This window comes from Monodelphis domestica, chromosome 4 (assembly GCF_027887165.1).
Source record: "Monodelphis domestica isolate mMonDom1 chromosome 4, mMonDom1.pri, whole genome shotgun sequence".
In the NCBI taxonomy this organism is placed as follows: domain Eukaryota; kingdom Metazoa; phylum Chordata; class Mammalia; order Didelphimorphia; family Didelphidae; genus Monodelphis; species Monodelphis domestica.
In genome coordinates this window covers 379405432-379431155 of record NC_077230.1, presented here as the reverse complement: position 1 = coordinate 379431155, position 25724 = coordinate 379405432, and the positions used below count along the sequence as shown (strand labels likewise).

At 45.2% G+C, this 25724-nt stretch overlaps 1 protein-coding gene across 1 annotated transcript in view; it reads left to right on the top strand.

Moving 5' to 3' along the window:
- ARID1A (AT-rich interaction domain 1A) overlaps nucleotides 1-24925 on the top strand; it is a 93504-nt gene extending 68579 nt beyond the window's left edge. The window contains exons 5-20 of the mRNA XM_007491373.3: nucleotides 4871-5111; nucleotides 5393-5482; nucleotides 5999-6160; nucleotides 6892-7204; nucleotides 8781-8926; nucleotides 9013-9122; nucleotides 11200-11409; nucleotides 14190-14397; nucleotides 15580-15712; nucleotides 15999-16171; nucleotides 16443-16593; nucleotides 17130-17291; nucleotides 17386-17482; nucleotides 18175-19057; nucleotides 19946-20076; nucleotides 21864-24925. Coding sequence (XP_007491435.2) covers nucleotides 4871-5111; nucleotides 5393-5482; nucleotides 5999-6160; nucleotides 6892-7204; nucleotides 8781-8926; nucleotides 9013-9122; nucleotides 11200-11409; nucleotides 14190-14397; nucleotides 15580-15712; nucleotides 15999-16171; nucleotides 16443-16593; nucleotides 17130-17291; nucleotides 17386-17482; nucleotides 18175-19057; nucleotides 19946-20076; nucleotides 21864-23585 — 4932 coding nt within the window. The 3' untranslated portion in view covers nucleotides 23586-24925. The remainder of the gene's footprint in view (nucleotides 1-4870; nucleotides 5112-5392; nucleotides 5483-5998; nucleotides 6161-6891; nucleotides 7205-8780; nucleotides 8927-9012; nucleotides 9123-11199; nucleotides 11410-14189; nucleotides 14398-15579; nucleotides 15713-15998; nucleotides 16172-16442; nucleotides 16594-17129; nucleotides 17292-17385; nucleotides 17483-18174; nucleotides 19058-19945; nucleotides 20077-21863) is intronic.
- Nucleotides 24926-25724: the final 799 nt, after the last annotated feature.

The window sequence follows — 25724 nt, the reverse complement described above, 5'->3', positions numbered from 1 at the left end:
CTCAAAAAATAAGAGGATACAAAATAAAGACCATGTGCCCATGGCTGGTTAGCCATTTTCAAAATCCTCACCACCATCACTGCTGACTGCATGCCAAAGGAAGAGACAGGCAGGACTGCCCACTGGGTATTTATTCCTTATCTACAGGAAGTACATAATGACAGACAATCAGAGGGTTCCCAGAAAATGTAGTTGGGTTTTTTAGGGTAACAGATTTTTAATTATACATTACCCCCCCACCCCCCACCCCAGGAAGACTAGTCTCTTCAGTGGGTCTTGTAAACATACTAACTTTGAAATTACAATAATTTGAGGAGAAGAGAAGAAAACCAATTATTGCTATGCTTATTGACAAAAAGCCAGTTAGGGGGCATAATCGTATACATACAAAACAAATGCATTCAACCCCACACAGTTCAAATCACCACATCCCAGAGTTCACTCTGGATCTTCTGGTATAGCGGGTGGTATGTGGAGGGAGGCATCTTCATGGTGCCTTCTCCAAGTTCAATTTCTGGATTTGGAGAGTAGCATGTTTCTTAACCTAAAATTATTCTCAAAAGGAATTTAAACTTTGCAATTTAGAATAATAATAATTATACAACCCACCCCACCCCACCCAGGTGATTGAAAAACACAGGGATCACTTAGGGATGCATGGCTGAGTTATAAGGTATATGAATCAATTGGCAAGAGAAATTTTTTAAAAATTCTAATAAAAGAGAAAAGATAATTTGTGGATGATATATAGACAATGTGTCTATATATCAAAGACTTATGTGTAACATAAACCTATAACAAGTCCTTGAATCAGGGTCCAATTAAAGTGATTTCTATCCCACAAGTCTGTAGGACAAAATGTTGTAATATTTCACTTGCCCATTTGCAGCCAAGACTACAGGAAGTTGCCATACTATAAGAGAGAAAAGGGACTAGATTATAGGAGTAGAAAGGGGTAGGATTTGGGGAGAAAGATAATAAGTTAAACTTTAGATCTATTGAATTTAAGCTATTTACAAACACATCCACTTTAAGATATCTAAGAGGCAGTTGGAAATGGGAGATGGGAAGTCAACAAAGAAGTTAGCTTTGAGAATCATCATCATAGAGGTGATAATTAAATCCATGGGAGCTGATGAAATCACACCAAGTGAAGTAATATATAGAGGAAGAAAAGAGGGTCAGAACAGAGCAGGATGGGACACCCATCTACAATAGGGCCATACCCTGGATGAGAATCCAGCAAAGGAAATTTGAAGAGTATCTGATAGATGAGAGGAGAGCTGGGGAAGAGTACTGATCCAAAAATTAGAAGAGAATATCCTGAAAAGAGGGAGTGATCCACAGTGTCAAAGGTAGTCAAGAGATGAAGAACTGAAAAAAGGCCTTCAGATTTGGCAATTAAGAGATCCTTGGTAACTTTAAGAGAACAAGTTCAATTGGAATGACAAAAGGAGAAAGCAAAGGAGAAGTAGGAGGTGTCTATTGTTGATAGCCTTCCCAAATGTTTAACCACAAAGGGCAGAGGAGATATACAATGATAGTGGGTAAGGAAGGATTAAGTGCAAGGTGTTGTTATTTTGCTTGTTTCAGAATAGGAGAGATGTGGGTATATTTGTAGGTGGTAGGGAAAGAGCAAATAGACAGGAAGAAAATGAAAATAAGAGCAAAAATGACAGGGGGCCATCTATTGGAGGAGATAGAATGGAATGAACCCTATTGTTCAGGAAGAAAATTTTGCTTTAGGTAGGACTAGAGCTGCCTTTTCATGTGAGAATAGAATGAAGGAGGAGAGAGTGGCAAGAAAGTAATATGAGAAGAGTAATTCATAGCAAATGGCCTCAATTTTTTTGGTAAAATAAGGGATAAGGTTTTGGGGGAGGGGCTACATCAAGAATTTTGAAAGGGGGGGGGTGCAGCTAGGTAGCTCAGTAGATTGAGAGCCAGGTCTAGAGATGGGAAGTCCTAGGTTCAAATCTGGCCTCAAGACACTTCCCAGCTGTGTGACCCTGGGCAAGTCCCCATTGCCTAACCTTGCCACTCTTCTGTCTTCGGAACCAATACACAGTATTGATTCCAAGATAGAAGGTAAGGGGAAAAATTAAAAAAAAAAAAGTTTGAGAACAGATTGGAAAAGTTTAGAAGAACCACTGAGGAAAGTAGGATAGTGAGTTGGTAAAGGAAGTATTATAGGACTGCCTAATAACAGGGAAGGCCCAATTGAGATTGTGTAACAAATTCTCACAGTGACCCAGTCGAATGTTTGTGTGATTTTCTCCACTTAGCACATATGGAGGAGTGAAACTAGTGGATAAGTGGGAGTGAACCAAGGCTAAGGCTTGTTGGCAGGTGTAATCAGGAATATAAAGAGGTTTAGACCTCTAGAAAAAATGACTGTAGAGTTTAACTGGTTCACCAAGAGGTCAAGATGGAGAAAAGAGGAGAGAATGACTAGTTCAGGGGAGATGGCCTGGGAGAGAATTGAGAGCAAGGGATTGGAGATCATGGTGTAGACAAAGAGGGGAAAGCAGAAGGAGAGGTGGAAAGCCAGTTGATTATAGGTGTATATAATGAATTTCAGATTTCTTGAACATGGCGGTGGTGCATTTGTGGTTGATATGACCATCTTTGTGTGTGATTGAGGTAAGGTGGTGTGGTAGGTCATAGAAAATGAGTAGGCTGAAAAACTGAATGGTTAGATTGAGGAAGAGTCAGCATGAGAGTTGAAGTCATTAATACAAGGGCAGAAGTTGGGAGTGGTGGAGAAAGATTGTGAGCAGTGTACTAAACTTAGGTAATAAATGAGAGTGAGCTGACAGTCTGAATGGGTGAAAGATAAGCATTATATAGACTTCTAAGGAGAGGCTACTGAGTGATTTAGGTAGGTGAAGAACCTAGAAGTGACATTGGAGAGCAATGAATATTACAACTTCCCTTCCTTACCCAGTGAGCCAAAGAAAATGAGTAAAAGTACTGCCATTACTGGAAGGGTGGCCATGGAAGCTGTGTCAACAAGGCAGATCCAGCCCCAAGTTGATTGCTAGAAGATAGAAAGAGTGGAAAAGGTAAAGGTTTAAGGGAAGGGAACTTACCTGTAGAATAGTGAGGGTTCAGTGGAAGAAACAATTAGCATTTGGCTGACTCTTTGGAGTAGGAGGGTTAAGGGGGATAGGAATAAGAAATCAAGCAGTGGGGGATGGTTAATGGAGTTTTTGGATGATCACTTATTGGGATTTAGAATCAATAAAATGTGTAGGACCTGACCAGATGTGAATATGTTAATCACTGAGTAAAAGGCCCACTAGTCTTTGCAGAGGAGGCTAGAGATTAGGGAGGAGACACCCAAAGTATGAGATGGACGCAAAATCAAATTTTCCTTCTCTTCTTCCCTCTAAAGACTAGAGAATCTGATAATTAAGTTCATATTATTATTGCTTGGTAGAATGGGACTAGATTGTCAAAGGGAATTTGGAGAGAGTTGGTGATAACCAGCTCTAGAACTGATTGTATTTAGGAGCCTTTCCATAATTCATTCGATTTAGCTTCATCTTGGACTTCATGAGTTCCAAGCAAGGAAAGACAAGATAAAAGAGAAGCCTTCCCAGACTTGAGTCAAGGATAGTTAGCATGTTCCAATCTTGCTTACACTATTCATGCATCTCATTTTAGTGAATTCTCATGTCCTTTTCCCTGAGGAATTATTTTATCTGATGGAAAATTCTCATAACTATTTGATTACCATCTTGACCAGTGGGAATATCCCTGCTCTGGCCCCATTAGAGGATTGCTCAGAGTATAACCCAGCCTTGGTCCAAAAATCTGCCTGATTTCATGACTGTTGGTCTGTTTTCAAGTTCCAGGAGTTCTTTTGAGAGATGAGACTTTAGGGGCTAAAAGAGTATTGGGGTGAAATTAGGAACTTGAACCAGTTTGATTAGCCTTAACAATTTGAATCAGCTTCTTATCCCTTCCTTCTTTGTCCTTTGGAATTCAACTATAAGATCCCTACCTTGGTTCTGGTCTCTGTCTATTAAAAGCTTCCCATAAGGCCTTCCTGGTGGTGATGTTCTTAGCCTTACCTCCCTGTAATTTAATCTGGGGTGGTAGAGTGGTGGAATGGATAGACTTGGAATTGATGAAAAAGAATTTCTCTGATCTTCACTCAAGAAAGATTAGTTAGACTGTTGCCTAAGCTGAAAGCCCCTGATTTAGAGCTTCTGCTTTACCATTTTTGAGGTTGATTTCATCCAAATTGAATGTTATAGTAAATGTCTCTAGTTCGTCTATATTTCTCCCCTGTTTAGTATAAACCCCTTGAGGGCAGTGACTATGTCTTGTTTGGCTTTGTGTAACCTTCAAAAATCAAGCTTATACTGTGGATTGTGAAGAATGAATTTGTTAACTTTCTGTCCCCTGCTAGTTGGTTTTTTTGTTTGTTTTTGTTTTTGGTAAAGTCTAACCTAGAGCATTTTCTTTAAGGATCATTTTTCATACATTGTAATATTTTGAGCTTTACTCCAAATTAACTCTGTGGTCAAATAACCAACACAGAGGACTCTCAACAAATAAGGGTTAACCTGGAAGATTTCATTGGACCAAGCCTGACAGTGCTTCTGTTTGTCTTAACTGGAAACATTTTTAAGGAGGGTCTTGATTTCCATGTGAAACAAAGGTTTCTAGGAGTCTATGGTTTCTTTGAATTTCTTTCCTAAAAATACTGAAATGTATGCTCCTCACAAAAGCAGAATTAAGGTGTGGAAGAGGCAGATGAAGGTACAGTCTCTTGCCTCCTTAAGGTAAGGTAGAACCATTGAAGGAGAGAACCCTGGATTCCTCAGTTCTGACTAGTGTCTATCTGTGTTTATTACAGGATCTGTCTGGCTCGATAGATGATCTCCCCATGGGGACTGAAGGAGCTCTGAGCCCTGGTGTGAGCACTTCAGGGATTTCCAGCAGCCAAGGAGAACAGAGTAACCCAGCTCAGTCTCCTTTCTCTCCTCATACCTCCCCTCATCTGCCTGGGATCCGAGGGCCTTCCCCCTCCCCAGTGGGCTCTCCTGCCAGTGTTGCTCAGTCTCGCTCAGGACCACTCTCACCTGCTGCAGTGCCAGGTATAGACACGGGGCTTAATGCTGTTGGTTTGGGCCTTTGCTCCTAGAGGAGAGGGGAGATCAGAGGAACTTTGAAGATTTACAGTATCCTAAATATGCCACCCCTAGAGGTTTCTAAGAAAGGAATGAATGAATGGTCTCCTGAATTGACTTCTTACTGAGAAGTTTGAACTCCCCATCAATTTTTCTCCCCAGCCTTGACCTGGCTCCTCTAGCACTGAATTTATGTCTCTGATGGGGTTCCCAGACTTAACTAACTTCTCTTCTTGTCCCTGAAATAGGCACCCAGATGCCACCTCGGCCGCCCAGTGGCCAGTCAGATAGCATCATGCATCCTTCCATGAACCAGTCAAGCATTGCCCAGGATCGAGGTAAGAGGTTGACCTGTAAAAATCATCTGGAGTTTGAGGAATTGGAGGGGGGCAGAGGGGGGGGGGGGAGTACACAGAGTGATCTGCACAATGATTTATCAAAGACTGACTGGCCACAGAGCTAGAAAGAGCCCCAACTTCTCACTGTGATCACAGCACTTGTTAGGCCTTTGATAATGACTGTGAAATAGAGTATTTCCCAGACCCCCATGTACTTCTTCACCATGGATTCATTTTGATGGCATGTCCACACTGTGATCACTTAACTACAGACAGCCCAGTCCCTGCCCTGCCAACATTATTGCTTGCCCACCCTTCCCACAGTGGCACCTGTCCAGGGCTTCCCCCCTTATTAATAGTGACTTAGGACCCTCAGGCTACCTGAGCTAGGGCCACATGATACAGTCCCAGAATATGGGAGTAGCTGGTGATTGGGGACATAAGGAAAGCAATAGCATTCCTAGTGTTCTTTCTTTCCCAAGTGACTGTCTCAATGATCATCTCTTTTTCACACAGGCTACATGCAGAGAAATCCTCAGATGCCCCAATACAGTTCCCCTCAGCCTGGGTCTGCCTTATCTCCACGTCAGTCTTCAGGACAGATGCATGCAGGCATGGGTTCCTATCAGAACTCCATGGGAAGCTATGGGCCACAGGGGGCTCAATATGGCCCTCAAGGTAAGAATGTGTCCCAACTGGAACCACTCTCCAGCATGTCCTTCCCAGAGGATTAGTCTTGACTTCTTGATCAATTGGCTTTATCAACCCAACATGTTTGTCATGTTCTGTCCTCAAGTTGGAGAGGGGATTCACCTCCATAAGGGGGAGCATGATTGGGGTGGGGGGAAGTAAAATTAAGTTCTGTAAGTTTGACTGCTATAGAACTGTGGGATAACAAACAAGGAATTCTGAAAGAAGTTATTTTATTGTCAGAGACTATACATAACCACTAAGTCCTAGGTGAAGATTATAGCGTTCTTTGCAAGAAAGTTGAATCTTCAGGAATAGTGACCAAGTCCCCATAGTGCAGGGCAGGATAGAATCTATCAAAGAATAAGCTCAGCTCCTAAAAATGCATGCTTTATGGAGAGCCTGCAAATGAGCTTTCTGGGGTCCCAAACAGGAAAGAATTCCTTCAACATTAGAAGGACCTGGGTAGAAATAAAGCCAGATTGTAGGTCAGTCAACTCCTCTTCATTTGAGATTAGTTGGTGCACTTCTGTCCTTTCCTTGGGCTGGTGAGTTTGCTTTTGCTTTTTTGGGGGGGGGGGGGCCTGGAGGTTTCTCCCAGATTCTGTGAAGTTACTCTATATATATTTCCCTTTGGCTGAGCTACTTTTCTCTGCAGAGTTTGGAGGACCAAAAGCTAATCACCCAATGACCACATCTTTTCTCCTTCTTCCTCCCAGGAGGCTACCCTAGGCAGCCAAACTATAACACCCTGCCCAATGCCAACTATCCAAGTGCAGGGATGGCAGGGAGCATGAACCCCATGGGGGCTGGGGCTCAGATGCATGGCCAGACCGGTATGCCGCCCTACAGTGGACTCCCCCCAGGAAGGATGAGTCATGCCTCCATGGGCAGTCGGCCTTATGGTCCCAACATGGCCAACATGCCGCCTCAGGTTGGGTCTGGGATGTGCCCCCCACCTGGGGGCATGAACCGGAAAGCACAAGAAACCGCCGTTGCCATGCATGTTGCTGCCAACTCCATCCAAAACAGGTATGACACAGGACCTTCTCTTTGGATTTCACCTATCCTTAAGATAGGAGAGAGGGGTTGGATCTATGACTTCATCACAAGAAGGAACTCCCAGGTGAAGAAACTCCTTCCAATAAGAGTGGCCCCTTTTCTGGGACTCAGCACCAACTCAGAGCCATAAAGATTTGGCTGGAACCTAGCCAAGGTTCCATGAATTAGATCAGAGAGCCCTTGGCCCTTGGACCTATATGTCCAAGGCAGGACTTGGGCCCAGGCTGTCCTGGTTCTGAGGCCGCCTCTCTCTCCATTATTCTAGACCACTTTTAATTTGATACTCAGAATTTGGTGATCAGAACAGGTGCACAGGGAAGGAAATATCCAACTAAAATGGACCTAGTTCCTTCGTCATACATCATGCTGCTCTCCCTCCCCTCATGAATGAGGTGTCCCTTTTCTAAATGCCTTCTAGAGAAGGATGTTCCTCATTTTCTAAGTCATCTGTTTCACAAATCTCCAAGATTATCTTTCATAGTAGGTAGGGTTGTGAGAGCCTTGTTTTCAATCTACGTTTTGCTCTCTGCTCACAAAGTGATGATAAAGTTTGGGTTAATTTGAATTATCTTCTATTCTTGGATTTTAACTGCCAATTGGGTAGCTGGAGGAATAGAGGCTGTCAGTTTCTCAACAGGTTGTGTGGTCCTGTTCAACTCTAATTTCTTTTGCAGTCACAGCCATTCGTGGGTAGCCAAGAGAGGTCAGTATAGGTTGTTAGAACAGAAAAGCTAGTGAACAGTCTGATGTATGTCTGAATCCCTTGGCCTATGAGCTTTGAGTAATTGGGTTTAATGGCTAAAAAGTTCAGTTCTTTGGTCTTCTTCCCTGACTATTGGTTGATATGGCATTGACTTCACTGGACTAAGTCCAGTGGTCATAACTTAACTTTGTCCTTTGGCCATTAGACAGTTAACCCAACTTTAAATTGATCTTATGCTATTGAGATTTGGATAGACTACAGAGGAAGTAGGAAAAGGAGGATTATTTTTTTCCTCAAGGGAGGAAAAGCTACAACCATAAAAAAGAGTGAATTTTATATAGACTCCATGACAGATCAGTTTGAGGTAGGGGTACAGAATACCCCCAAAAGATGGAGATTGGGCCAATCAACATCACATCGGTTTGCATCTGCAAGCCTTTCAGCTAGATCTTCAGCCAGACAGGATCTTTAAATGGGAAAAGAAGCCCAAGCAGAGGAGAGGAATTCTCAGGAAGAGATGTAGCACAAACAGGTGAAGGAATAGAGGAGCCACTGGCCTTCAATGAGGCTGGCTTTTGCTGCCCTAACATCTTAAAATTGAGCTACTGCTTCCTGTTTAGGGCTTATAAACCCTCCTGTAAGCATCCTATGTGGGGAGATAGGAGATAAGACTATCTAGGTCAGTCTTTGCACAATTCTTTTTTCTTGGGACCCTTTAGTTTTTTCCATACAGACCTAGTTATTAGGTGATTGGGGCCCCCTACTGCCTTCTTGCCAAGTACTCTGTATATTTGGTGTTCCTAATTTAGACATATCTCTCTTGTCTCTGCCTTCCCTCTTCAGGCCTCCAGGCTATCCCAATATGAATCAAGGGGGCATGATGGGAACTGGGCCTCCTTATGGACAAGGACTTAATAGTATGGCTGGCATGATCAACCCTCAGGGTCCTCCCTATCCCATGGGTGGGAACATAGCCAACAATTCAGCAGGTAAGTCCTGGTTTGGTCATAGTTTATTGCATGGATTAATAATGGGACCAGAGCTGGTGTTGTAAGGCTTAAATCTCTTTCTCTAGGGATGGCAGCTAGCCCAGAGATGATGGGTCTCGGAGAAGTCAAATTAACACCAGCCACCAAAATGAACAACAAGGCAGATGGAACACCTAAACCCGAGTCCAAATCCAAGGTAAGATTTTGTCTTATCTCTTTCCTTTTCCCTGGCTAGAACAGAAGAACCGGGATGAAGTTATTGGGGGTACCAATTGTACTGACAAAATGGCCCCAGTCAGAACTGCTTCTGCTCATTCTTCCCCTATTATGTTATTTAAAAAATTTTTGTATTACTATCTTTTTTTTACACTATCTTCATTTCTGAATATCTGTTCCTGCTTCTCCACTCCGCTCCCCCAACATACCCCAATCAACATGCCATTACTTATAACAAAAAGCAAAGAAAGAGAAGGAGGAAAAAACCAGTTGAACAAAATTAAATGAGTTTGACTTGATGGACAATATTCTGCTCCTACAGTCCCTCTCCTCTCCTAAGAGAAGAATGTATGTTTTCTCATCTCTTTTTTGGAAACAACCTTGGTTATAATTCTACAGCTTTTGTTTTTTTTTTCCTTTCAGTTTACATTGTTACAGTCATTGGGCATATATGGTTTGTCTGGTTCTACCTCTCACTCTGCATCATTTTATAGAAGTTTTCCCATTCTGAATTTCTTCATATTTGTTATTTCTTATGGTATGGTGATATTCCATTACATTCATGGAACCATATTTATTTAGCCATTGGTATCTAATTTTTTTTCCTTTTTGCCTAATTAAAAAGTTTCTACTGTGGATATTTTGCTCTATATTACCTTTCTGTCTTTAACTTCCTTGGCATTATTTGTCTAGTAGCAGGATCTCTGAATTAATAGTTGGACATTTTGATCATTTCTTAGCAAAATTTCAAATTGTTTTCCAGCATGGATGAACCAAATCATAGTCTACCAACAATGCCTTTCAACATTGATTATTCCTATCTTTTGTTGTCTTGGCCAGAGATGAGATGAAATGTTATGGTTATTTTGGTTTACTTTTCCTAATGATTTCTAGATTTCTTTTCATATGGTTGTTAATTCTATTTTAAGAACTATTTATTCTCTCTCTTTTTTTTTTAAGGCCAGGGGTATGGATGTGTATGGGGGGAATGAGGGGTATATGTGGGTGAGTGTGTGTGTTTCTGTATATGTGGGTGAGTGTGTATGTTTCTGTATGTGCATGTGTTCGTGTGCACTCGCACTTCTTTGAGAAATAGGAGGACACAACTTCTAGTCCTGGCTTTGCCATGGATTCTTTGTGACCTTGGGCAAGTCTCTTCTTTTCACTGTGCCTTTAGTTTCCTCCTCTATACAATGAGATAATTGAACTAGATGATCTCTAAGCTCTCTTCCAGCAATTGAGCAATATTTTCACTCTGGGTAGGGTAGTGGCTCTTCCTTCCTTCCTTCCCATTAAGGACTTTTTCACTTCAACCCATCTGACTCTGATGCTCTCTCTGGAGCAGTGCCTCCTGCTGTCAGACAGCAATGGGCAGCCTGAGCCTCTATGCTCAGAGCAGTAGTAATGGTCCATGCCTAACTACATGCTCTTTTAGGAAGGTGGAAGATACTTGGGTCCTAAGCAACCCTTGGAGGTCACAAAGAACATTGTCTGAGAAGATAGCAGCTTGGGAATCTGACTTCATTTGGATTCTTCTCTATAGTTGTGTGACTGCACTGTTCCTAATCTCTGGATCTCAGTTTCTCCATCTATTAAAAAAGGAATAACAAATAAAAATTAGAATCTGTCCTTTCTGGGGAAGGGGATCTAGGTACCCCTATTTATAGGCCACCTAGTTCATCCTCCTATGTCTGCCTAATATATTACAGCTGAATGTGGGTCACTCTTCTATCCTATCCTGGGAGTGCTCTAAGGAAGGCCTTGTAAACTCTCACTCTGAAAAGCATGTACTTATATGTGTCCAGGGCTCTGGAGTGGCAACTTTCTTTTCAGCAAACTCTAGCCAATGAGCTGATTCTTCTTTGATCTTTCAACTTTTAAGTAAGAAATTCAGGTCCCATTCTCAGTTAAACTCAGGGTGGAAAAACCCTGTATTCTTCTTTGTCTCTATTCTTGCCCTTCTCCACCCCTAAGTGAGAACCTTGGGAGAGCCTTGGACGGGCCTGGGATCTAGGACTCATTCCCATGACCCTCTGACCTGCCCCCTCCCCTTCCAGAAGTCCAGTTCCTCCACCACCACCAATGAGAAGATCACCAAGTTGTATGAATTAGGGGGTGAGCCTGAGAGGAAGATCTGGGTGGACCGCTATCTTGCCTTCACGGAAGAGAAAGCAATGGGCATGACCAACCTGCCTGCTGTGGGCAGGAAACCCTTGGACCTCTACCGCCTCTACGTATCTGTGAAGGAGATTGGCGGATTGACTCAGGTAAGTACATGACACTCAGATTCCTTGCCTTCACCCAGATGATTTTTTTAGGTGATAGTCTGATAGAGCCTAATATAATAAGTGGTGCAAGGCTTTGACAATCTAGCTTCTGGAAGCTTAACATCTAAGACATTTAAAAGTAACATTGACCACAAAACAGGAACATGAACCATTCAGAAGAAGACATAAAGGTGACATACACAACTGGGATAAATACATGGATAATGGATCATTGGGGGGAGGGGGGAGGAAACAAGGGAATTTTAGTTCCAGGCACGAGATGGGCTAGAGAAGTCATTGATTCTCAGGAAACCTTCCTTTATGCAATTAGATTTCAAATGTTATTTGGAAGAGAAACTCTCAGTTAAATAGGTGAATAATGTTTCAGAACTTATTGGCATCTGATACTAATTTTATACAGTAGGCTTAACAAATGAGTTGTGCCTCACCTGTTTACAAGGTACCATGCTACTCTAAAAAAACAACAAAAAAAGACTGCTATGGGTCTTATCCCCCAATTACAATCTAATTTGACAAAACAGAGGGGAGGGTAACAGCCTCGCCTCTGGAAGCATCCACCTTCCTTTGGTCTGAATACACTAGAGCATTATGTAGACCAGGTCTGTAGCTGAGTATAGAGTAAGCACATGGTCAGAATGAAGGAAAGCCTTTTTTTTGTTTTGGAAATCTCAAGAAAGCAGGAGCACATCACCATCAGGATGCATCTCATCAAAACCCACAGCCAGCTGTGCAATAGGAATTCCTGTCCCGCAGAATGTCAGTTCTCTTCCTAGTGATACCCACAAAACCAAAAGTTTCATCTGGGGAAGAGTGATATGTTTAAGTGAAAGTAAATATAAAATATACCAAGTCAACACCAGGTAATATCAGGAAATGAGAGTAACTTGGCTTGGTGGTGTATGTATACAAGTGCTTCAGTATCTGAAGACAAAGATTCTCCCTGACCTTTTTTACTTACCTCTTAACTTGCCTTTTGAATCATGGGCAAGTTATATCATAAACTCTGAAGCTCAGTTTCTACTTTGTTGGTCTAGAGCAGTGTTGGCAAACCTTTTAGGGATCATGTGCCCAAACTGTACATTCAAGGTTCCTGTGAGCCCCTGCATTGCCCCAGAGAGCAGAGGAAGCACACATTGGGCTGCTGGGTGGAGGGATGGGGAATGGAAAAATGTCTTCAGTTGCAATAGAGAAGGGGAACGGAGCAGTTGAAATGAACTTAAAATAAATGAACTTAAGTGCCAAATTATATACTTCTGACTATAAGCACAATAGGAATTTAAAGAATGAGATAAATGGGGAATAAATTGATAGCTTCCTGGGGAAAGGGGATTTCATTTGAACTTTAATGGGTATGTAACATTTAGAATTTTAAGTAATAGGAGGGAAAAGGCAGGAGGGAAAGCCTAGGCTGCCATGAAGAACCATCAGGAGGCCTGCATGAAATGATCAGAGAGGGATATATGTTGGAGATCAATGGGAAATTATACCTCAGTCAGTATCATGGACTACTGAGAACCCAACATGGACAGAACCTTAATCTGGCTTGTGGGGAGGTCTGAAGGCAAAAGTTCCAAACTCTGTTCCCCAGCAGTTCCCAATCAGTCATATGTGGGGAGCTGGAGAAAAGGTATATCACAGTATCTGATCTGAATGCTTGTCCTGTACTGAGCTACATTATACAACACTCAACTTACCCCATTTCCCATTCCTGATGTTACCTTTTGGAATCTTAGTCTTGGCATCTCCCTCAGCAATGATCTTTCATTCCTTGAATTTCAAGAGCACTTTGTTTGGACCTTTCTTAGCCATTCCTGTCTTGATCTATAGGTTTTTTCTAAACTCTAAACCCTATGAGGTCAGGGACTTTGTAAACACCTTATATCCCCCTTAAGGCCAGTATAAAATACTGAATAAGCTTGTGATAAATATTTGTGTCATGCATGAATAAAACAGCAGAAAGAAATTAAAAAAAAAAACCAGCCAAGGAGTATCTGTAAAGAAACTCCCCAGACAAGTCATCATGCTTGGCATCATCCTTCACCTTCTGGACTGGTAAGATGCACAGGAAGCATCCACTCAGCATGGGTTGGAGGGAGGCAATCATTCACCTCACCAAAGATTCCCTGGAGAGTCCTTATAAATAGTCTATGCTTCTTGTGCATTTGATAGAATAACAGCTTACATTTGTATATGATTTTCTTTGAAATAGTCCTAGAAAATAGGAGCAGGGACAACTATCCCCATTTTTTTTACTGAAAAGGAAACTGAGGTTCACAGTGTGGGAAAGACTTAACCAAGGTCACACGATTCATTGAGTCATGGACTCAAGCCTGTGGCTCCTGACCCAAGTCTCTTAGCTTTACTGCTGTAGATGTACTATGATATCTATCACAAACAGGAGGTGATTGATGCCCAACTTTTCAGAATCCTTTCTTTACATAGTAAAGTATGCCCACATTCAATTTTTTCTGGCATGTTTACCTTCTAAATTCTGCCACAACCTGATTGAGACAGGACTTAACTTTTCCTTCCGCCCTGAATTCTGGTGCCAGGTAGATCTGGGGTGTAGTTGATGGAGGTAGAGGCCAGCAAGGAGTTCAGCTCTATGGACACTGGATAGTTAATAGGAGAGTGTAGAAGAGCCCTCAAAGCTCCCAGAGCATTACAGGCTTCTTCAAGAGGATGGGGGGCAGTCAAGTCTAGTTGGGCCAGTGCCCTGACACAAACACCCCCCCTCACCCCCCTGGTTGGTTATATAGGTCAATAAGAACAAGAAATGGCGGGAACTGGCCACTAACCTCAACGTGGGCACCTCGAGTAGCGCTGCCAGCTCCTTGAAAAAGCAGTACATCCAGTGTCTCTATGCGTTTGAGTGCAAGATTGAGCGGGGAGAAGACCCTCCCCCTGATATCTTTGCAGCAGCAGATTCCAAGAAGTCGCAACCCAAGATCCAGCCTCCATCACCAGGTGAGACTGGCTCAGGCTAAATGATTGACCCTGGGATGTGTGGGGACAATGTGGGAACTTCCCCCTCCTCTGCCCCCAGGACCCTTCCAACCTCACCCCCAGGGTCTGCCTCCTCTGAGTCCTGACTCAGCCAGAATGCAGAATGTGGAGCCCAATACCAGCTTCAGGCTGGCACAGCTAGGAGGTAGCCAGCATGCCACCATTAGGTTTTAATTCTCAGCGTGCATCTGGCAGAGTGCCAAATGTTTGTAAATCAGCGAGTGGGAGGGCCGGCAGGGGGTGGGGGGAAGGCCAGGGATGTCTGGGAGCCTCCACTCACTGATGTCAGCGCCTTAGAATGTGGCCCAGACCCAGCCTGGAATTCCCAGGGGAGCTGAGATGGAAATGAATGGGGAGGCCAGAGGGTGGGGGGAGGGGTTATGAATGAAACTCCCTGCTGCCAGGGACTCTGCCCACCCTCCTTGCAGAGCTGTGGCCACAGCCGGGGAGGGAGAATGGACAGGGTGCCAGGAAGGTGGGGTGTAAACAAACATGCCCTGATGCTGACCTCTGAGGATTTTAATGAATCGCTGAAATGACTCATCAGCTAGCTCGGCTGAAGCCATGGGATATCGGGTGCTGGGAATGGTAACTAATGGAAACATTAATTACGAGTAGTTCACTGCTTTCTAGCTTAGAGGAGCTCATGAAGCTGGGTGATGGCAGGTTGTTGGATGCTTAGAATGAAGCTGTCCAACTTTCTAAAGGAAAGCCTAGGGCTTGGGGGCAGGGGGGGGGGCAGTGAGAAGACTGGGGGAGGACAGATGGTGCCCCTGTATGCCTGGGCACCAGCTGCTTGGCTTCCCCAGACTATCCCCTCCCCTTTGGTGGATCATCATGGTTTTTTAAAAGTTTCCTAACAGCATTTCAGAGCTCCAACTTTGGTGGGTTATTGTAAATATGACTTGTCAATTCTTGCCCTTTCTGACATGTGGAAGGGAAGTAGTTGGGAGCCATATTTCCCCTCACAATGCTTCTTTCTCATGGATAAAAGAATTAAGGACTGAGGAAATAGCTCTAAGAAAAGAATAGTCACCTGAGTGTAATAGATGTCTCCTTATCTTCCCTCATCCATGGGTTTTACTGTGAAATACATACAAAAGTTTCTGCAAGGCTGCTCATCATTCCTGTCTCTGTTTGCAGCGGGGTCAGGGTCCATGCAGGGGCCACAAACCCCTCAGTCAACCAGCAGTTCCATGGCAGAAGGAGGAGACTTGAAGCCACCAACTCCAGCATCCACCCCCCATAGTCAGATGCCCCCATTGCCAGGCATCAGGTAACAGTTGCACACGGCATGGGGCCCAGGTAAAAGTGGGAAGAGGGAGGGAAAATCTGATCAGTCCCTCGAACTCAGGTGGTAGCCCCTACCAGTGCTGTCACACAGGAATTGCAAGTGAACTGAATGTATCTGTAATGTCCTCTTCCAGAAGCTAAACCTAACATAGGTGGAATTTAGCAGTGAAATATATCTTCCCCCAGTCTTCACAGATAGTCATCAGGAATGGAGTAGAGAGGCAAGGAGATGATTCTTTTTCTAATTCATTTTCCTGATTCCTGAGCAGGAGCAACTCTGTGGGCATCCAGGATGCCTTTGCTGATGGAAGCGACCCCACGTTCCAAAAGCGAAATTCTATGACTCCGAACCCTGGGTACCAGCCCAGCATGAATACCTCTGACATGATGGGGCGCATGTCCTATGAGCCAAATAAGGATCCCTATGGCAGCATGAGGAAAGGTGACTATGCCCTTCTGTCCATCTCAGGATGTCCTTCCTCTTCCCTCATAGCTTCCTACACCATCTTCACACCTTGGCCCTTCTCTTCTCTGGCCCTTACCATGTCACCTCTTCGGTCTTCTTCACAGTGGAAACTTTTGAGCTTCCCATGGAGTGATCCACACTTTGGGATTCCCCTCAGTTGTCCTAGAGCTCCATGTTCCCCTATTCCTAGAAGAGAGGCCAGGAGGCCTAACTACTCTTCTTACTGTCTTCTGTATTCTGCTTCTAGCTCCAGGAAATGATCCTTTCGTGTCCTCAGGGCAGGGTCCCAACAGTGGAATGGGGGACCCCTACAACCGTGCCACAGGCCCTGGTTTGGGGAATATGGCAATGGGACAGAGGCAGCATTACCCATATGGAGGCCCTTATGACAGAGTGAGGTGAGTTGTTTCCCTTCCTTGAGACAGATTAGAGAACTATTGCAATAATAGTAGCTTTTATCTCTAGTGCTTTGGGGCTTAATTTTTTTTTTTAACGCTTATTTTGTATCTTAGAATCTATACTAAGTATTGATTCTAAGTCAGAAGAGTGGTAAGGGCTGTGCAGTGGGGCTTAAGTGACTTGTATGGGGTCACACGGCCAGGAAGTGGTATGAATCTAGATTTGAAGCCAGGATCTCCAGTCTCCAGGTCTGACTTTTTATCTGCTGAGCCAGCCAGCTGCCCCTAGAAATCATTTCCCTCACAATTCTTTGAAGTAAATTATGTGAGTGGTGTTTGTCCCATTTTTTTCAATGGGCAACCTGACTCAAAGAGCTTGTGGTTTGACTGAGGTCACAGTCTCTACAGACCCAGGGCTTCTAAGGGTAGTAGTATGGGTTGCACTGAAACAAAGTGTTGCCCACTCTGGTGGCTCTCTGTCCTTCCTCTTGTGAGAAGCCCCAGCATGAGTCCTTCTGCTTCTGTCTTTGGCATAGGGCTGAATCTGGACTAGGGCCCGAGGGAAACATGGGCACAGGGGCCCCCCAGCCAAACCTCCTGCCTTCCAACCCGGACTCCGGGATGTACTCTCCCAGTCGCTACCCCCCACAGCAGCAGCAGCAACAGCAGCAGCAACAGCAGCAACAGCAGCAACAACGGTCAGTAAACACAGCCCTAGCTCAGGATCTCGTTGTCCTTTGTATGTTCTGAGATTTGTCTCTACTCTTCCTCAATCTCCTTTCTGTCTTGTAGACACGATTCCTATGGCAATCAGTTTTCCACTCAAGGCACCCCTTCCAGCAGTCCATTCCCCAGCCAGCAAACTACAATGTACCAACAGCAGCAGCAGGTGAGCCTGGGGCAGACCTCATGAAAGCGGCAGGGGCTTGACATTAGACCTAAAGGAGTAGCCTTCCCCTCAATTTTGGAAACTACTGGGTAAACTCATCCAGCCTGAAGTCTGGGAATGCTGTATCTTGTGTTTGCCCTGGGGACCCCCTGACAGCTCTCATCAGTGACTAGGAAATAATCCCCAATCTTCCCCACTGACGTTGAGCTGGTGTTACTCTGTGAGACAGAGGGAGGAATCCTTTTTGGCAGAGGTGGCAACCTAAGGGGATGCAGTCCTGCACACAGTGTTAGATGGTGTTGAGGCATTGATTTGTTTTGCTGGATTGCCTTTTTCCCTCTTGCCTTTTTATTCTTTCTCATGTGAGATAGCTTTCAGAGTTCAGGGGAGGTCTGTGTTAGGAAATGAAGGTAATATAAAAACAAAGGATACCAATAAAAAAAATTAAAGGGGAGAGGTAAAAGATTCGGGGATGGAAAGAGCGAGTGGGAAGGAAGAACCCATTGTTGGTTCTAGGAATCACTTCAGGAAACATTCTTGGAGGCAGCTCTTCACTCTCCTCTCTGCCTCCCAAGTCTACAGCCCCTGCCAGAGTGTCTGGTGGCATCAAGTCCTTCTTGGCTATACCTGTCCATGGTCTCTGGCTCCTAGAACAGTATACACACCTTTTCTCTTGCCTGTCCATTTTGTAGAATTATAAGCGGCCGATGGATGGCACCTACGGTCCTCCTGCCAAGCGACATGAAGGGGAAATGTACAGCGTGCCATATAGCAGTGGACAAGGCCAGCCACCACAACAGCAGTTGCCCCCGGCCCAGCCCCAGCCAGCCAGCCAACAGCAACCAGCTCAGCCATCCCCACAGCAGGACGTGTATAACCAGTATGGGAATGCTTATCCCACTGCTGGTGCTGACCGCCGGCCGGCAGGTGGCCCTCAGAACCAGTTCCCATTCCAATTTGGCCGAGACCGGGTCTCAGCACCCCCTGGCTCAAATGCCCAGCAAAGCATGCCACCCCAGATGATGGGTGGTCCCATGCAGCCAACTACAGAAGGCCCCCAACAGGGCACCATGTGGCAAGGGCGCAATGATATGGGCTACAACTACCCTAATCGGCAGAACGCAGGCTCTGCTCCCCAGGGGCCTGCCTACCATGGGGTGAACCGAACAGATGAAATGCTGCACACGGATCAGAGGGTCAATCACGAGGGCCCATGGCCTTCCCATGGCACCCGCCAGCCTCCATATGGTCCCTCGGCCCCTGTTCCCCCCATGACAAGACCCCCTCAGTCTAACTATCAGCCCCCACCCAGCATGCAGAATCACATTCCTCAGGTATCCAGCCCCGCTCCCCTTCGTCCGCCCCTGGAGAACCGCACGTCTCCCAGCAAGTCTCCATTCCTACACTCGGGGATGAAGATGCAGAAGGCAGGTCCTCCAGTACCTGCCTCACACATAGCACCTGCCCCTGTTCAGCCTCCCCTCATCAGGCGAGATATCACCTTCCCTCCTGGCTCCGTGGAAGCCACACAGCCTGTGTTGAAACCGAGGAGGCGGCTCACGACGAAAGATATTGGTAAGGAAACTTGCCAAGACAAGCCAGTATTCAGCTTGCTTTCCCATTTAGAGGTCAGGGATGTTTAATCATTCCCCCAGATGGACTCAGTTTTAGCCTCCCTCCTCTGCCTTGATGATCCTTATACTGAGCTACATAAGAACGTCCTGGAGCTCATCTCAGGGCTTTGGGGTGAGCCTTGGGGAACTAACGTGATGCTGGATGGGATGTGGAGTTTGCATTTTGCCCCAGTCAAACTACCATCCCCAAGGTACAGGTGAGACGACAGTTTAGGAACTGGTAAAAAGTCACAATTAGTGGCAGAGCCAACTCTAGAACGCAAGTCTCCTTACTTTTCTGACCCAGACAAAGTGAGTTTTAATATCAGCATGATGAGAAGGGACCCTAGTGGGTCCTTCTGGAAAATTCATTTTCTTACCCAGATCAGAAGGAGGATTGGCAAAGGAAATTCTTGGTTAGTGTTGCTTTAGGAGAACCCATCTAGTTGAGCCTTCTCTGTTTCTATTCCAAGCCCACAAAAAGGGCCAAGACGCAAACTTAGTTTTGTATATCCATCAGCTTTGTTGGCCAGGGTTAAGTTGTCTTCTCTGAAGCTCTTCACCTGGAGGTTAGCTGCCATCTACGTAGAAGAAGAAAAGGGACTCCCTAAGCCTAATATAATAAGCACCAGCTCTCGAATCCATGGCACATGATCACCAAAAGATATAGTTAGGACTCTAATAAGGCAGGTGTACAGTGAATGAGGCTAGAAAAGCCTCTAGAGTGGGTAGATGAAGTATCCTTCCTCAAACCCCTTCTGCAGCCCAGCTTTTGGGCCAACCCTGAAGAGCTCCCTGGATCTATACTTCAGTGACCATAAAACACTAGGGGGTGGCTGCTGTGTTTCAGGAACTCCAGAGGCATGGCGGGTGATGATGTCTCTCAAGTCGGGGTTGTTGGCAGAGAGTACGTGGGCCTTAGACACCATTAATATCTTGTTGTATGATGACAACAGCATCATGACTTTCAACTTGGGCCAGGTGAGTGCACGTGGCTGGGGGGAAGTGTTGAATTTAATTCAGCAGTTAAAGTACTCCAGTGTTCCCTGTGCATAGGGCCTGGGCTAGGCACAGAGTTTAGATTTGTGATGGTCCCTGTCATCCCTCTAGAATGGACTATTAGAACAACATATATCCCATAGCAGTCTCAGCCTACTGTGTCCCTGACTCTTCTGATCAGAGGACTTAAGAGCTTTTATAGTTTTCCCTTTGAACTTGGCCTCTATAGGATAGAATCTGGAATTCGTGGGACTGATGCTAAGAAACTTTCTTTTTAAATTGCTTTTGAATATTGCTGTATATTGCTGATTCTCCTCTTTGGCAATCTGGTGAAGCCTATGGACCCTCCTTAGCATGTTTTTGAATGCCCAAAATAGAATACATAGGATTACAAAGGAAACCAATTCTATTTGAGATACAGTCTATATAATCATGTGGGAGCTAGCAGCAGGTCTACTGTTATTACTACAGTGATTTCAAAGTAGTGAGGAGCATAAATGAGAGAGCTCACAACTGGAAGGGGTTTCCAAAGGACCTGGGATTTCTGTTGGGAACAAAGTCCCCTTTGCTGTTTACACTCCTGGGCTTAGTTGCCTACAATCATAATCGAAGGAAATACTAAATTTCAATTAAATAAAGAGAGACATGTTTCCTCTCCAAGTTCACAGACCCTCTTGATGCTTTCCAGGGGCAAGCCCTGGGCTAAGAAGCCCTGGGCTGTGCCTCTGCTCTCCTGTACCACCAGCCCACATTTAACCTGTTACTTTACTTTCTTTCCTGAATGCTTCCAAGATATACTTTGAGAATGTAGGGGAGTGTCAAAATCATGGTAAAGAAACTTGATTTTTTTTAAGTACTGTCTATTTCAAAAGCTACAATTCCTGACTTAATTGACTTTTCCAATAGTTGGGACAAGTTTTTGTCTCCATATATAGGACTGCTAATGCACACGTTTAGGTCCATCAAATGCTTAAGTTGGAAGGAACCTTAAAATCTTATCTTGTTCGGTGTCCATTTGCCTCCCTTCCCTCACCTCTAATTTTATAAACGAGGGAAATAAGCCCAGAATTGAGAGTGATTTAGTTCTGTGAAGATACCAGAATGCTTGACCTTTGGAGAGCCTAAAACCCTACCTGATGGCCCAGACTCCAGAGGCCTTTCTGGAGAACCAAGGGAGGAGGGCAGAGGGGTCTTGCTCCTTGGTTGTCTGTCCCCACTAGTTGTCCACACTCTTATCTAACAAGATCTGAAGAGGATCCAGAAAAGGCAAAGGAAAATGCCAGTGAGGGAGCTAGAAAAGCAGGTCCAGTGAATGAGAGCTAAGACTCTAGCTTTGGTTTTTGGTTTCTGAATTGGTTGGGGAAGCTAAGGGGTGGACAGCATAATAATTGCCTCCAAGTAGATAAATTGGAAGTCTTTTAGAACCATTTGTTCTCTATTTCCAATGATGGCCAGCCTCAAAATAGAGAGAAATTTTCTAAATGTTGAAAGACCTTGGATAAGTGGCTAAAATGATTGTGAATTTCCTTTGGAGAGCTCTGAGAACAGGAGAGATCCCTTCATGTATTTAGTGTCATGGAAATATGTTCTAAGCAGGTGGTGGTGGGGAGAAGAATAAGCATTTCTATAGCACCTTTGTGCCAGGACCTGTGCTAATTCAGTGGTTTCAGGGAAAAGGTCCAGGCCTTAGAGGACAGGCCCCCATCCCTCTCTAGAATTCTTTGTGTTGGCCCTTCTTTCCTCTCATGGTTATTCTTCTTTCTTTCCAGCTGCCAGGACTGTTGGAGCTTCTTGTGGAATATTTCCGTCGTTGCTTGATTGAGATCTTTGGCATTCTGAAGGAGTATGAGGTGGGTGACCCAGGGCAGAGAACATTGCTAGATCCAGAGAGATTCAGTAAGGCCTCCAGCCCATCCCCAGGGGAAGGGGAGGAAGAGGAAGAGCTTCTGAGCCCCAAGATGGAGGAGGAGGAAGAGGAAGAGGAGGAGGAGGAAGCTGCATTTGCAGGCAAGGACAAGGTATTCTCAGAGAGCAGTGAGGAGAAGCTTGTCAGCAAGTTTGACAAGCTGCCTGTCAAAATCGTGCAGAAGAATGACCCCTTTGTGGTGGACTGCTCAGACAAACTGGGACGAGTACAGGAGTTTGACAGTGGCCTGCTGCACTGGCGGATCGGTGGCGGTGACACTACTGAGCACATCCAGACCCACTTTGAGAGCAAGATGGAGCTGCCTCTGACCCAGGCCCGGGAGCCCTTGCCAGTGGCCCCTCAGAAGCGGGTCCCAGCAGCAGAGGGTACCCCAGGCATGAAAGATAGGGAGGGTCCCCTGCCTGACGGCCCCTCCGAGAAGCGAATCACTGCCACCATGGACGACATGCTATCATCGCGGCCCAGCACCCTATCCGACGAGGGGGCCAAGAATACAGAGACCCCCAAGGAAAGTGGCAAGTTCCCTTTTGGCATGAACCCTGTGCAGAGCCACCGGAATATCAAAATCCTAGAAGATGAGCCCCACAGTAAGGATGAGACCCCACTGTGCACCCTTCTGGACTGGCAGGACTCCCTGGCCAAGCGTTGTGTCTGTGTCTCCAACACCATCCGGAGCCTGTCGTTTGTGCCGGGCAACGACTTTGAGATGTCCAAGCACCCAGGGCTGCTGCTGATTCTAGGGAAACTCATCTTGCTGCACCATAAGCACCCAGAGCGCAAGCAGGCACCACTGACCTACGAGAAGGAGGAGGAGCAGGACCAAGGGGTGAGCTGCAACAAGGTGGAGTGGTGGTGGGACTGCTTGGAGATGCTCCGGGAAAACACCCTGGTTACGCTTGCCAACATCTCAGGTCAACTGGACCTCTCCCCATACCCTGAGAGCATCTGCCTGCCAGTTCTGGATGGACTCCTGCACTGGGCGGTCTGCCCTTCGGCTGAAGCCCAGGACCCCTTCCCCACCCTGGGCCCCAACGCCGTCCTCTCCCCCCAGAGACTGGTTCTGGAAACCCTCAGCAAACTCAGCATCCAAGACAACAACGTGGACCTGATCCTCGCCACGCCACCCTTCAGTCGCCTGGAGAAGCTGTACAGCACCATGGTGCGCTTCCTCAGCGACCGAAAGAACCCCGTGTGCCGGGAGATGGCCGTGGTGCTGCTGGCCAACCTGGCCCAGGGTGACAGCCTGGCCGCCCGGGCCATCGCAGTGCAGAAGGGCAGCATTGGCAACCTGCTGGGCTTCCTGGAGGACAGCCTGGCTGCCACCCAGTTCCAGCAGAGCCAAGCCAGCCTTCTGCATATGCAGAATCCCCCCTTTGAGCCGACTAGCGTGGACATGATGCGCCGGGCGGCCCGAGCACTGCTCGCTCTGGCCAAGGTGGACGAGAACCACTCGGAGTTCACGTTGTACGAGTCACGGCTGCTGGACATCTCAGTGTCGCCGTTGATGAACTCATTGGTCTCACAAGTCATTTGTGATGTACTGTTTTTAATTGGCCAGTCATGACAGCCGTGGGACGGACACCTCCCCTGTGTGTGTGTGCGTGCGTGGAGAACTTAGAAACTGACTGTTGTCCTTTATTTATGCAAAACCACCTCAGAATCCAGCCCGCCCTGCGCTGTCCTGCTTCTCCCTGGGGGAAATCTTTCCTGCCTCTCTCCTCCCTTTCCCTCCCCTCCCCTCCTTCCCTCCCTTCCCCTCACCCCTACCCCACCCTATTCAAGAAGACAGAGTTCTGCCTACATAGAAGACTTTTTTTTATTTTAACCAAAGTTACTGTCGTTTACAGTGAGTTTGGGGAAAAACAAATAAAATAACGGCTCGCCCAGTTCTTGCATCGATGGGACGCCACCTTTCATAACTGTTTTTAATGGTAAAAAAAAAATAGAAAAAAAAACACAAAAACTCTGAAGGACAAAAAAAAGGTGACTGCTGAACTGTGTGTGGTTTCTTGTTGTACATTCACAACCTTGCAGGAGCCAAGAAGTTACCAGTTGTGAACAGACCCTGTTCAATGGAGAGGCCTGTGCAGTAGAGTGTAGGACCTTCATGTACTGTACTGTACACCTTATACTGTAAACATACTGTAATAATGTCTCACATTGAAAAAGAGAAAACGCTGGATCAGCAGCAAGCTGTAGTTTTTAAAAATGTTTTTAGTTAAACGTTGAGGAGAAAAAAAAAGGCTTTTCCCCCAAAGTATCATGTGTGAACCTACAACACCCTGACCTCTTTCTCTTCCTCCTTGATTGTATGAATAACCCTGAGATCACCTCTTAGAACTGGTTTTAACCTTTAGCCGCAGCGCCCTGCGCTGCCGTGTGTATATATATGACGTTGTACATTGCACATACCCTCTGGAGCCCCACAGTTTGGTCCCTATCCACACCCCTGCCCTTCTCCTTTAGAGTATGACGAGTTAACAAGTTGGTGACCTGCACAAGCGAGACACAATTATTTAATCTCTTGCCAGATATCTCTCCTCTTGGAGGTGATGCTGTACAGGTCTCTGTGTAAAAAGTCATTGCTGTCTCAGCAGCCAATCAACTTATAGTTTATTTTTCCTGGGTTTTTTTTTTGTTGTTGTTTTGTTTTGTTCTGTTTTCTTTCTAATCGAGGTGTGAAAAAGTTCTAGGTTCAGTTGAAGTTCCTGATGAAGAAACACAATTGAGATTTTTTCAGTGATAAATTCTGCATATTTGTATTTCAAACAATGTAGCTAAAAACTTGATGTAAATTCCTCCTTTTTTTCCTTTTTTGGCTTAATGAATATCATTTATTCAGTATGAAATCTTTATACTATATGTTCCACGTGTTAAGAATAAATGTACATTAAATCTTGGTAAGATGTTTGTAAGGGTTTTTATTTTCTAACAAAAGTCAGGGGCCCTGGTTGCCACATTGGTGGCCTTCTTCGTGAGGAAACTGAGCTACCCTCACCCTTTACCCTTCTAAAGAGTAAAGAGGGATTAACAAATATCAGAGCACTGGGCAACATGTATGAAAAATGAAGGCTTCTAATCCTAAAAATGAGACAATTGAGAGGTCAGTGATTTGCCAGAGGCTAGAACTTGAACACAGGTCCTTATGACTCCTAACTCTGCTCTTGAACTACACTGTCTTCTCCACAAGTTCATAATTATAGAGGATAAAACATACAAGTATAAAGAGGAAGCAAAACAATTAGGAAAGACCTCCAAGAGGAATCAGCCCCTAGAAACAAGTGGCCAGGGTGAGTTGTGGAATTTCACATGAGAAAGAACAGGAGAGATTATCTAGGCTGGCTAGAGCATAGAAAGCCCAAAGTGAGAGATGCCACAAAATCTAGGGATGTTGAATTAAAGAGCTTGGAGAAAAATAAGGGAAGGGAGAAAGAAATGGGTCTTTTTTTTTTAATCCTGCAAAGGAGAATTTGAGAAAAGCCATTTTCAAGCAGGATAATGGTTTATGTTTCTATAGCACATTAGCGCTGGACAAACATAGCCCATGCTGTGATTCTACCCTAGGAGATGGGAGTACAAGAAATAAGCCCATTTTACTCATTAGGAAACTGATAAGGATGTTACTGGTCTCAGGTGCTTAATCCATCAAGAAATATTTATTAAGCACCTACTGTGTACCCCATGCAGTGCAAAGGTTCACATA